Genomic DNA, 13,623 nt, shown 5'->3' on the forward strand with positions numbered 1-13,623 from the left:
ATAGTGATACCAGTAGGTCATGATAGTGATACTTATATGTCATGATAGTGATACCTGTAGATCATGATAGTGATACTTGTAGATCATGATAGTGATACCTGTAGGTCATGATAGTGATACTTGTAGGTCATGATAGTGGTACTTGTAGGTCATGATAGTGGTACTTGTAGGTCATGATAGTGATACCTGTAGATCATGATAGTGATGCCTGTAGATCATGATAGTGATACCTGTAGGTCATGATAGTGATACTTATATGTCATGATAGTGATACCTGTAGATCATGATAGTGATACTTGTAGATCATGATAGTGATGCCTGTAGATCATGATAGTGATGCCTGTAGATCATGATAGTGATACCTGTAGATCATGATAGTGATACTTGTAGATCATGATAGTGATACCTGTAGATCATGATAGTGATGCCTGTAGATCATGATAGTGATACCTGTAGATCATGATAGTGATACTTGTAGGTCATGATAGTGATACTTGTAGGTCATGATAGTGATACCTGTAGATCATGATAGTGATGCCTGTAGATCATGATAGTGATACCTGTAGATCATGATAGTGATACTTGTAGGTCATGATAGTGATACTTGTAGGTCATGATAGTGGTACTTGTAGATCATGATAGTGATACTTGTAGGTCATGATAGTGATACTTGTAGGTCATGATAGTGATACTTGTAGGTCATGATAGTGATACTTGTAGGTCATGATAATGATACTTGTAGATCATGATAGTGATACTTGTAGGTCATGATAATGATACTTGTAGATCATGATAGTGATACTTGTAGGTCATGATAGTGGTACTTGTAGATCATGATAGTGATACTTGTAGGTCATGATAGTGATACTTGTAGGTCATGATAGTGGTACTTGTAGATCATGATAGTGATACTTGTAGATCATGATAGTGATACTTGTAGGTCATGATAGTGATACTTGTAGGTCATGATAGTGATACTTGTAGGTCATGATAGTGATACTTGTAGGTCATGATAGTGGTACTTGTAGATCATGATAGTGATACTTGTAGGTCATGATAGTGATACTTGTAGGTCATGATAGTGGTACTTGTAGATCATGATAGTGATACTTGTAGGTCATGATAATGATACTTGTAGATCATGATAGTGATACTTGTAGGTCATGATAGTGATACTTGTAGATCATGGTAGTGATACTTGTAGATCATGGTAGTGATACTTGTAGATCATGATAGTGATACTTGTAGATCATGATAGTGATACTTGTAGATCATGATAGTGATACGTGTACACTGACACAATCAATCATGAGCTTTGCTTCACCATACACGTCATCATAGGAAGCTTTAAATTAGTGTCACTCACCTGTGTGCCAGTAAGTGTTTGTCCCATATGAGTGCCACAGCCCAGTATTCACTCACAAGAGTGCCACAGCCCAGTATTCACTCACAAGAGTGCTACAGCCCAGTATTCACTCACAAGAGTGCCACCGCCCAGTATTCACTCACAAGAGTGCCACCGCCCAGTATTCACTCACAAGAGTGCCACCGCCCAGTATTCACTCGAGTGCCACCGGGTCATTTTCAGGGTCGTGAAGAAAGGAAACTTCGAACAAATCACGAGTTTCGAACAGGTCATGACGTTTCGAACATATTTACCCCCTCCCTTCCCCTCTCCTCCCCTTTGTTTTCCTTCTCATTTTCCCCTTTGTCAGCCCGTTGCTGTGTCCAGGGTTCGTACTCTTTGTACCAAAAAGAGGAAGAGATCTTGGAGCGACCCTAAACGACCCTGACCCCTCCCCCCCCGGAACTGAGATGAGTTCCCCCCTTCACCCTCCCACCTTACCTTCCCCCACCGCCCCCCTCCCGCCGCCCGCACTGCGACGCCGCCACCGTCACCACCACTGCCGCCACCACCACCACCACCACCACAACCACCACAACCACCACCATCACCACCACTACCATCATCACAGCCACCACCACCACTGTCATCATCATCATCACAGTCACCAACACCATTAGTGATGGTGGTGGTACTAACATTACTACCTAAGTTATCATCAAAATCTCTACCACTAGTGTTATCATCACTACCTATGGTACCAGTAGTAGTAACTTCTTCTCACAGATCACTAAGTGTGTGTATGTATGTGTATTCACCTATATGTGAGTGTATGGGTTTAATCACAGCTCCTGGCCACTCGTGTGTGTGTTTGTATATAATATATATACCTAGAGTATACTTGGAGAGGGTTTCGGGGGTCAACGCCCCCGCGGCTCGGTCTGTAAACAGGCCTTATGGTGGATCAGGGCCTGATCAACCAGGCTGTTACTGTTGGCCGCACGCAACCCGACGTATGAACCACAGCCCGGCTGATCAAGTACTGACTTTAGGTGCCTGTCCTGCGCCTTCTTGAAGACAGCCAGGGGTCTATTGGTAATCCCCCTTATGTATGCTGGGAGGCAGTTGAACAGTCTTGGGGCCCCTGACCCTTATTATGTCTTATCGTGCTAGTGGCGCCCCTGCGCCACTAGCACGATAAGAGCGAGTACTATGTGTGTGTGTGTGTGTGTGTGTGTGTGTGTGTGTGTATGTGTGTGTGTGTGTGTGTGTGTGTGTGTGTGTGTGTGTGTGTGTGTGTTGTGTGTGTGTCGTGATTTGTTTCTGTGATAAGGTTGTGTGGTAGCTGCAGGATAGAGTGGTGGTTTGTGGTGTATCCTATAGCAAGCGCTGCGGGTGGGCAAGGTGTGGTATGGTGGTGCAGTGGGTGGGTGGGCTGTGATGCAGTGAATAGGGTGGGTAGGCTGTGATGCAGTGAATAGGGTGGATGGGCTGTGATGTAGTGAGTAGGGTGGTTGGGCTGTGATGTATTGAGTAGGGTGGTTGGGCTGTGATGTAGTGAGTAGGGTGGTTGGGTTGTGATGTAGTGAGTAGGGTGGATGGGCTGTGATGTAGTGAGTAGGGTGGATGGGCTGTGATGTAGTGAGTAGGGTGGTTGGGCTGGAATGTAGTGAGAAGGGTGGGTGGGCTGTGATGTAGTGAGTAGGGTGGATGGGCTGTGATGTAGTGAGTAGGGTGGATGGACTGTGATGTAGTGAGTAGGGTGGTTGGGTTGTGATGTAGTGAGTAGGGTGGTTGGGCTGTGATGTAGTGAGTAGGGTGGTTGGGCTGTGATGTAGTGAGTAGGGTGGTTGGGCTGGAATGTAGGTAGAGTGGGTGATAACGGACAGATGGATGGATGAGGTGGTTTGTGGAAGAGTAGATTAAGTTCCGTGGAATGACAGTAGTAGTAGTGAGAGAGAGAGAGAGAGAGAGAGAGAGAGAGAGAGAGAGAGAGAGAGAGAGAGAGAGAGAGAGAGAGAGAGAGAGAGAGCTTGCGAGCGTGCGTGCGTGCGCGCGCGAACAAAATGTATTTGTTACTTGTGTGGAGGCGGCCGTGGGTGAGCACCTAGTCACAAGCAGATTACCGGATGAACACTCGTAGCAAAGTATAGTGAATGTGATGGAGGGAATGAATGATAACTTACGATGTTATGACAGGTGGATAACTGACCAGCTATCCTGTGTCCTCACCACCTGTTTGTGGCAGATGGCATCCTCTCAGAGGCTGGCAGCGTCCTCACTACCTAGTGGATCTCCAGGATGAATACATTCCTCAGTGGCAGTCCCATGACCATTTTACTGCGGAGACCGCGCATCCGAGATCCAGAAAGGCCGCCTCAATTGCTAACTGCAAGAACAGAGGTAAAGTTGTCGGAGGCGACAACTCACTCGCTTATAAATAAAAACTCTGGCAAGCACAGGCTTCCATTCATTCATGGAGTGACTCGCATGGGGAACAAGGTTTCACGCCAAATGCACAAGAGTTATTAATTGAACCGGTCGGATGAAAGTTGTGGCTCACAGGTGACTTCACCTTCACCCTGCACTCTTTTACAAACGTTACTGAACATTAAATAAAATCTTCGTCTTTAACATGCTAATAAAGCAACTTTATTGTGAGCTGAAGGAAGATAACGGCTCTTCGGTTTTAGTTGAAAGATAAATATCGTGGGTGAGACTCTCAACATTGGTGTTGACAATATTGTCTTGTTCACTCAGATCAAACACTCCTTTGCTCTTCTTACCAGCAGCGTCCCGGGTAAACTTATATATAATGTTATAAAGTTCAACTTGTCTTTTATTTATCATGGCAGAAGACAGAATAAGAAAGTCAACATAGGTATGCTTCAGTTTTTCTCATAAGACTTTCTCTTTTCAAGTCTTATATATTTTCATAGGTACTTCCGGTTGATGCCTGAGCCAGCGGTAACCTAGGCAACGAAAAATGTGGAGGAAGGGAGGGGGGTGAAGGGAAGGTTGCCATCGGTCATTCATACCAGGGCTGGTTATTTATAGTTTACCAGCTTATCAGGCTCTCTCTCTCTCTCTCTCTCTCTCTCTCTCTCTCTCTCTCTCTCTCTCTCTCTCTCTCTCTCTCTCTCTCTCTCTCTCTCTCTCTCTCTCTCTCTCTCTCTCTCTCTCTCTCTAGTTATTTAGAAGACATTTATCACAGTAGTTTCTTGTAATCTCGACCTGAGGAAGGCAGGGCTGGCTAAAAAGGTGTGTGTACTCGCCTATTTGTACTCGCCTATTTGTGGTTGCAGAGGTCGAAACATAGCTCCTGGCCCCGACTCTTCACTGATCGCTGTGTATGTGTGTGTGTGTGTGTGTGTGAGAGAGAGAGAGAGAGAGAGAGAGAGAGAGAATTTCGAGGGTAGTGGTAGCAGTGTTGAAGGCAGCAGTGGACAGGCACGACGCTTGCAACAAGAATGGTCTACTAGCATTTCTCTCTCTCTTTTTTTTTACTGCCATTGATGTACTTATTTCCCTATGTTTTTCTCTTTGTGTGTTGCAGTGGGCGGGTCCCTGCCTCCCTCCCCCGCGGACTCTGGCGTATCAGACGTGGACTCATCCAGCGGACACACCAGTAATGACGAGTCCAAGACCAGACTACACCTCACAGGTAGGTCTACAGCCTCTCCCTTCAAACTCTCTTTTTTATCTCCCTTGTTCTCTTTATTAACTTTCCTTCACTCCTTTTTTTTATCCAATTTCTCTCGATCTTCCCTTTTCTTGCATTGCTTATTAATGACGAGTCTAAAGACCAGACTTTAAATACATTCTTTCTCGTAAGTCGGGGACCTCGCCACTTACCCCCCTCTCATAAATCAAGTACTATACTTCTTGATTGAACCATCTTTTTAAGTAGAGGACTTCATAACTGATCCATCTCATAGGTTCAGGACGCCTTGAGTGACTCTTCTTGTAAGTTAAGAGTCCAGGACCATTTGAGTGAACGCCCCCCCACCCCCCCCGGCCTCACGAGTCCAGAACTACTAAAATGACGCCTCGGACAAGGCCACGCACTCTCCACTGTCTTGCTGTCGCTTAATATACTCCTCTCACTTAATTTTCTTGCACTTGTATTACCTCCTCCGCCGCCTCATCTTCGCTGAACACTTACAAACACCACACCTTTGATCAACACCATTTACATAATAAAACGACAGAGCACACCTTAAATAGACGACACAGAACATTAAATAGACGACACAAAACACGTTAAATGGACACAAAACAGGTTAAATAGACGACACAAAACAGATTAAATAGACGACACGAAATAGGTTAATGAGACTACCAGGCCATGTTACAAACGATATTGTGGTTGTGGTGTTGGAAGACGTGGAGGTTGAGAGGGTGGAGGTTGGGGAAATGGGTGGAGTAGGGGGTGAACAAGGGACTAGCAGTTTTAGCAGACAAAATTGGCCATGACTAGGCCTACCCATCTGCCACCCTCATCCCTACATGATCTCCAGTTGCCATACACACACACACACACACACACACACACACACACACACACACACACACACACACACACACACACACACACACACACACACACACCATTACCATTGTCACTGCTACAACATTATGACAGTATTACTGTCACTGCTACAACATTATGACATTACCATTGTCACTGCTACAACATTATGACATTACCATTGTCACTGCTACAACATTATGACAGTATTACTGTCACTGCTACAACATTATGACAGTATTACTGTCACTGCTACAACATTATGACATTACCATTGTCACTGCTACAACATTATGACAGTATTACTGTCACTGCTACAACATTACGACATTACCATTGTCACTACTACAACATTATGACATTACCATTGTCACTGCTACAACATTATGACATTACCATTGTCACTGCTACAACATTATGACAGTATTACTGTCACTGCTACAACATTATGACATTACCATTGTCACTGCTACAACATTATGACAGTATTACTGTCACTGCTACAACATTACGACATTACCATTGTCACTGCTACAACATTATGACAGTATTACTGTCACTGCTACAACATTATGACATTACCATTGTCACTGCTACAACATTATGACAGTATTACTGTCACTGCTATAACATTACGACATTACCATTGTCACTGCTACAACATTATGACATTACCATTGTCACTGCTACAACATTATGACATTACCATTGTCACTGCTATAACATTATGACATTACCATTGTCACTGCTACATTATGACAGAATTACTGTCACTGCTACAACATTATGACATTACCATTGTCACTGCTACAACATTATGACAGTATTACTGTCACTGCTACAACATTATGACATTACCATTGTCACTGCTACAACGTTATGACAGTATTACTGTCACTGCTACAACATTATGACATTACCATTGTCACTGCTACAACATTATGACAGTATTACTGTCACTGCTACAACATTATGACATTACCATTGTCACTGCTACAACATTATGACATTACCATTGTCACTGCTACAACATTATGACAGTATTACTGTCACTGCTACAACATTATGACATTACCATTGTCACTGCTACAACATTATGACATTACCATTGTCACTGCTACAACAGCGTCCTCGTTCTCCCTCCAAACTGCAACAGAAGTGACCATCTCAGTCAACTGGAGGACATGCAAGGTCAGACCACTGAGAGACCGGTACGACAGGTGACCCATTTGACCTTTGACCTGGGAGGAGAGAAAGAGGAAAGAAGGGAGGGAGGCTGAAGGGACCTCCAAAGTTATTTTTGTGAGGGAAACTGGAGTCTTATGTGATAGAAGGAAGAAAACGGTGGACAGACCAGTTAACTACTAGTGGTAGACCAGGTAGCCACTAGTGGTAGACCAGGTAGCTACTAGTGGTAGACCAGGTTACTAGTGGTAGACCAGGTAGCTACTAGTGGTAGACCAGGTAGCTACTAGTGGTAGACAAGGTAACTACTAGTGGTAGACCAGTTAGCTACTAGTGGTAGACCAGGTAACTACTAGTGATAGACCACGTAACTGCTAGTGGTAGACCAGGTGGCTACTAGTGGTAAACCAGGTAACTACTAGGGGTAGACCAAGTAGCTACTAGGGGTAGACCAGGTAGCTACTAGCAGTAAACCAGGTAACTACTAGGGGTAGACCAGGTAGCTACTAGTGGTAGACCAGGTAACTACTAGTGGTAGACCAGGTAACTACTAGTGACAGACCAGGTAACTACTAGTGGTAGACCAGGTAGCTGCTAGTGGTAGACCAGGTAGCTACTAGTGGTAGACAAGGTAACTACTAGTGGTAGACCAGTTAGCTACTAGTGGTAGACCAGGTAACTACTAGTGGTAGACCACGTAACTGCTAGTGGTAGACCAGGTGGCTACTAGTGGTAAACCAGGTAACTACTAGGGGTAGACCAAGTAGCTACTAGTGGTAGACAAGGTAACTACTAGTGGTAGACCAGTTAGCTACTAGTGGTAGACCAAGTAACTACTAGTTGTAGACCAGGTAGCTACTAGTGGTAGACCAGGTAGCTACTAGTGGTAGACCAGGTAGCTACTAGTGGTAGACCAGGTAACCACTAGTGGTAGACCAGGTAACTATTAGTGGTAGACCAGGTACCTACTAGTGGAAGACCAGGTAGCTACTAGTGGTAGACCAGGTAACTACTAGTGGTAGACCAGGTAGCTACTAGTGGTAGACCAGGTAACTACTAGTGGTAGACCAGGTAGCTACTAGTGGTAGACCAGGTAGCTACTAGTGGTAGACCAGTTAGCTACTAGTGGTAGACCAGGTAACTACTAGTGGTAGACCAGGTAGCTACTAGTGGTAGACCAGGTAACTACTAGTGGTAGACCAGGTAGCTACTAGTGGTAGACCAGTTAGCTACTAGTGGTAGACCAGGTAGCTACTAGTGGTAGACCAGGTAGCTACTAGTGGTAGACCAGTTAGCTACTAGTGGTAGACCAGGTAGCTACTAGTGGTAGACCAGTTAGCTACTAGTATTCACACCTTATTAATGGGATTATTATTATTATTATTATTATTATTATTATTATTATTATTGTGTTAATGTTTATATCGTTATTTTATCACCATTGTCATAATTCTTATTTATTATAAATAGTAGTGATATTACTGTTATAATTTCACAGTAGTTACCACCTGGTAGTGACTACCAGGTAACCTGTGTTGAGCCATCACCACCTGGTAGTGACTACCAGGTAACCTGTGTTGAGCCATCACCACCTGGTAGTGACTACCAGGTAACCTGTGTTGAGCCATCACCACCTGGTAGTGACTACCAGGTAACCTGTGTTGAGCCATCACCACCTGGTAGTGACTACCAGGTAACCTGTGTTGAGCCATCACCACCTGGTAGTGACTACCAGGTAACCTGTGTTGAGCCATCACCACCTGGTAGTGACTACCAGGTAACGTGTGTTGAGCCATCACCACCTGGTAGTGACTACCAGGTAACCTGTGTTGAGCCATCACCACCTGGTAGTGACTACCAGGTAACCTGTGTTGAGCCATCACCACCTGGTAGTGACTACCAGGTAACCTGTGTTGAACCATCACCGCCTGGTAGTGACTACCAGGTAACCTGTGTTGAACCATCACCGCCTGGTAGTGACTACCAGGTAACCTGTGTTGAACCATCACCGCCTGGTAGTGACTACCAGGTAACCTGTGTTGAACCATCACCGCCTGGTAGTCACCCCATAAATACCCCTGACCTGACATTTCTGTCCCTCCCCACCCCTCCCCTCCCCCTCCCCCCTCCCCCCTCCCCTCCCTCTTTTTATTAGTTCAAACAAATGTGTAGAGATTATTGTTGTTGTCATTCCTCTGAAGATGTGTAGATTTTTTTCTTAAACTTCCAATTCCACGTTTTCAGTTGTAAAACTTAAGATATTTGTATCCTTTAACACAAGTCTCTTATTGTTCACTTCCGCTGTGATGCTGTGTTACCTGTGATGCTGTGTTACCTGCCTGTGATGCTGTGTTACCTGTGATGTTGTGTTACCTGGCTGTGATGCTGTGTTACCTGTGATGCTGTGTTACCTGCCTGTGATGCTGTGTTACCTGCCTGTGATGCTGTGTTACCTGTGATGCTGTGTTACCTGGCTGTGATGCTGTGTTACCTGTGATGCTGTGTTACCTGCCTGTGATGCTGTGTTACCTGCCTGTGATGCTGTGTTACCTGTGATGCTGTGTTACCTGCCTGTGATGCTGTGTTACCTGTGATGCTGTGTTACCTGGCTGTGATGCTGTGTTACCTGTGATGCTGTGTTACCTGCCTGTGATGCTGTGTTACCTGTGATGCTGTGTTACCTGCCTGTGATGCTGTGTTACCTGTGATGCTGTGTTACCTGGCTGTGATGCTGTGTTACCTGTGATGCTGTGTTACCTGCCTGTGATGCTGTGTTACCTGCCTGTGATGCTGTGTTACCTGTGATGCTGTGTTACCTGCCTGTGATGCTGTGTTACCTGTGATGCTGTGTTACCTGCCTGTGATGCTGTGTTACCTGCCTGTGATGCTGTGTTACCTGGCTGTGATGCTGTGTTACCTGCCTGTGATGCTGTGTTACCTGGCTGTGATGCTGTGTTACCTGTGATGCTGTGTTACCTGGCTGTGATGCTGTGTTACCTGCCTGTGATGCTGTGTTACCTGGCTGTGATGCTGTGTTACCTGTGATGCTGTGTTACCTGGCTGTGATGCTGTGTTACCTGCCTGTGATGCTGTGTTACCTGGCTGTGATGCTGTGTTACCTGTGATGCTGTGTTACCTGGCTGTGATGCTGTGTTACCTGCCTGTGATGCTGTGTTACCTGCCTGTGATGCTGTGTTACCTGGCTGTGATGCTGTGTTACCTGGCTGAGATGCTGTGTTACCTGGCTGTGATGCTGTGTTACCTGCCTGTGATGCTGTGTTACCTGCCTGTGATGCTGTGTTACCTGGCTGTGATGCTGTGTTACCTTCCTGTGATGCTGTGTTACCTGCCTGTGATGCTGTGTTACCTGCCTGTGATGCTGTGTTACCTGCCTGTGATGCTGTGTTACCTGCCTGTGATGCTGTGTTACCTGCCTGTGATGCTGTGTTACCTGGCTGTGATACTGTGTTACCTGCCTGTGATGCTGTGTTACCTTCCTGTGATGCTGTGTTACCTGCCTGTGATGCTGTGTTACCTGGCTGTGATGCTGTTACCTGGCTGTGATGCTGTGTTACCTGGCTGTGATGCTGTGTTACCTGCCTGTGATGCTGTGTTACCTGCCTGTGATGCTTTGTTACCTGGCTGTGATGCTGTGTTACCTGCCTGTGATGCTGTGTTACCTGCCTGTGATGCTGTGTTACCTGGCTGTGATGCTGTGTTACCTGGCTGTGATGCTGTGTTACCTGCCTGTGATGCTGTGTTACCTGGCTGTGATGCTGTTACCTGGCTGTGATGCTGTGTTACTTGGCTGTGATGCTGTGTTACCTGCCTGTGATGCTGTGTTACCTGCCTGTGATGCTGTGTTACCTGCCTGTGATGCTGTGTTACCTGCCTGTGATGCTGTGTTACCTGCCTGTGATGCTGTTACCTGCCTGTGATGCTGTATTACCTGGCTGTGATGCTGTGTTACCTGGCTGTGATGCTGTGTTACCTGGCTGTGATGTGTTACCTGGCTGTGATGCTGTGCTACCTGGCTGTGATGCTGTGTTACCTGGCTGTGATGCTGTGTTACCTGCCTGTGATGCTGTGTTACCTGGCTGTGATGCTGTGTTACCTGCCTGTGATGCTGTGTTACCTGCCTGTGATGCTGTGTTACCTGGCTGTGATGTTGTGTTACCTGCCTGTGATGCTGTGTTACCTGCCTGTGATGCTGTGTTACCTGGCTGTGATGCTGTGTTACCTGCTTGTGATGCTGTGTTACCTGCCTGTGATGCTGTGTTACCTGCCTGTGATGCTGTGTTACCTGCCTGTGATGCTGTGTTACCTGGCTGTGATGCTGTGTTACCTGCCTGTGATGCTGTGTTACCTGCCTGTGATGCTGTGTTACCTGCCTGTGATGCTGTGTTACCTGCTTGTGATGCTGTGTTACCTGCCTGTGATGCTGTGTTACCTGGCTGTGATGCTGTCTTACCTGGCTCTGATGCTGTGTTACCTGCCTGTGATACTGTGTTACCTGGCTGTGATGTTGTGTTACCTGGCTATGATACTGTGTTACCTACCTGTGATGCTGTGTTACCTGCCTGTGATGCTGTGTTACTTGCCTGTGATGCTGTGTTACCTGGCTGTGATGCTGTGTTACCTGGCTGTGATGCTGTGTCACCTCCCTGTGATACTGTGTTACCTGGCTGTGATGCTGTGTTACCTGCCTGTGATGCTGTGTTACCTGCCTGTGATACTGTGTTACCTGGCTGTGATGCTGTGTTACCTGGTTGTGATGCTGTGTTACCTGCCTGTGATGTGTTACCTGGCTGTGATGTTGTGTTACCTGCCTGTGATGCTGTGTTACCCGGCTGTGATGTGTTACCTGCCTTTGATGTTGTGTTACCTGGCTGTGATGTTGTGTTACCTACCTGTGATGCTGTGTTACCTGATTGTGATGCTGTGTTACCTGCTTGTAATGCTGTGTTAAATGATTGTGATGCTGTGTTATCTGCCTGTGATGCTGTGTTACCTGCCAGTGATGCTGTGTTACCTGCCTGTGATATTGTGTTACCTACCTGTGATGCTGTGTTACTGTTTGTGATGGTGTGTTACTTGTTTGTGATGCTGTGTGAACTTGCCTGTGATGCTTGTATCTACCTGTCTGTGATGTGTTACTTGTGTCAACCTGCCTGTGATGCTGTGTTACTTGTGTCTACCTGCCTGTGATGCTGTGTTGTGTCTACCTGCCTGTGATGCTGTGTTACTTGTGTCTACCTGCCTGTGATGCTGTGTTACTTGTGACAACCTGCCTGTGATGCTGTGTTACTTGTGTCTACCTGCCTGTGATGCTGTGTTACTTGTGTCTACCTGAATGTGATGCTGTGTTACTTGTGTCTACCTGCCTCTGATGTTATTTAGTGTGTTTCTCAACGTGATGCTGTGTCACTTAGACAAGTGTTTATCCCTGTGATGCTGCCACCTAAACTCGTATATATCTTATCTCCTGGTGGTGCAGTGTCACTCAGACGTGTTGTCAATCTTCTTGACGTACAAGGTCACTCACATTTGTCTCTCTGTCTCTCGTATGTTGTAATATAACTCAAATATGCGTCTCTTTATCTCGGTGTGGTACAGTGTGCGGGTCGAGGACACCAGACTCACCTTCCTCAGGGGCGGAGACAGGAGGGCCCCTTCCGTCCTTTCGCCCCACGTACTCACCTCAACAAATGCACATACGATCGTCATCGTCACAGCCGCCGCCGCCTCACACACCCACCTTCCCCAGACCTCAAGGTATGTACTTCCTCATCTTCCCTCCCCTTCCTCATTATTCCTCTTCCTTCTCCTCATTCTTCTAATTCTCCGTACATTCAGTTTTAATTTCCTCTTAGTTCTCCCTAACATTGCTGGAGTATATTCCATCTTACTTTCAAAGTTCTCTTAGTTTTCGAGATGATGATCAGTCTTGTGTATGTAACTGACTTTCTTCTAGTTGGTCATTATCTCTCGTCATCAGTGTACTGATCTCTGCTCTTGAGGTATCCACCATCTCGTTGTAGTAGTCTTTTCTACGTCATTTTCCTCGTGTTTCTCTCTCGCTTCTCCCATCTGGTAAAGTCACCAATCATCTCTTAGTTTCAAGACTCTCACCGCCTAACATGGAACATACTTAACGACTCAGTCTTAAATCTGCACATTGCTATGACAACTTACCGGAGTGACATATAGAAGTGTGAAATAAACCCAAGGAAAAGTAAGGGTGCTATGGGCATAATAAGAGAACACTATCAACATGCGTGGTTCCAGACCCTGCACCCTGTTACCAGCACTAATCAGAAATATTGCTGGAAGAATTATGGAAGCTTTCAGAAAGAAACTGGATCATTACCGCCGCCAAGTGCCAGATCAACTAGGCTATAATGGATATGTGGGGCAGCGGGCGGCCAGCAGCAACAGCCTGGTTGAACAGGCAAGCAAGAGAAGCGTCTAGTCCCAGGCCGGACTGCGAATGTAGGAAAACTCTCAAACCAGTCAAAGGTATCCATCCATTTTCTAGCCTCACCGCTCAGATATTACTGAG

The 13,623-nt window shown here is 46.0% G+C and overlaps 1 protein-coding gene across 7 annotated transcripts in view; it reads left to right on the plus strand.

Annotated features, from left to right (window-relative positions):
* The window catches only part of LOC128684111 (ecdysone-induced protein 74EF), a 1,067,593-nt gene that overhangs the window by 1,025,985 nt on the left and 27,985 nt on the right, over positions 1 to 13,623 (plus strand). For all 7 annotated transcript variants that reach the window (XM_070090227.1, XM_070090262.1, XM_070090238.1 and 4 more), the window contains 2 exons: positions 4,902 to 5,009; positions 12,678 to 12,836. In XM_070090227.1, coding sequence (XP_069946328.1) covers positions 4,902 to 5,009; positions 12,678 to 12,836 — 267 coding nt within the window. The remainder of the gene's footprint in view (positions 1 to 4,901; positions 5,010 to 12,677; positions 12,837 to 13,623) is intronic.

The sequence above is a fragment of the Cherax quadricarinatus genome, chromosome 3 (genome assembly GCF_038502225.1).
Source record: "Cherax quadricarinatus isolate ZL_2023a chromosome 3, ASM3850222v1, whole genome shotgun sequence".
In the NCBI taxonomy this organism is placed as follows: domain Eukaryota; kingdom Metazoa; phylum Arthropoda; class Malacostraca; order Decapoda; family Parastacidae; genus Cherax; species Cherax quadricarinatus.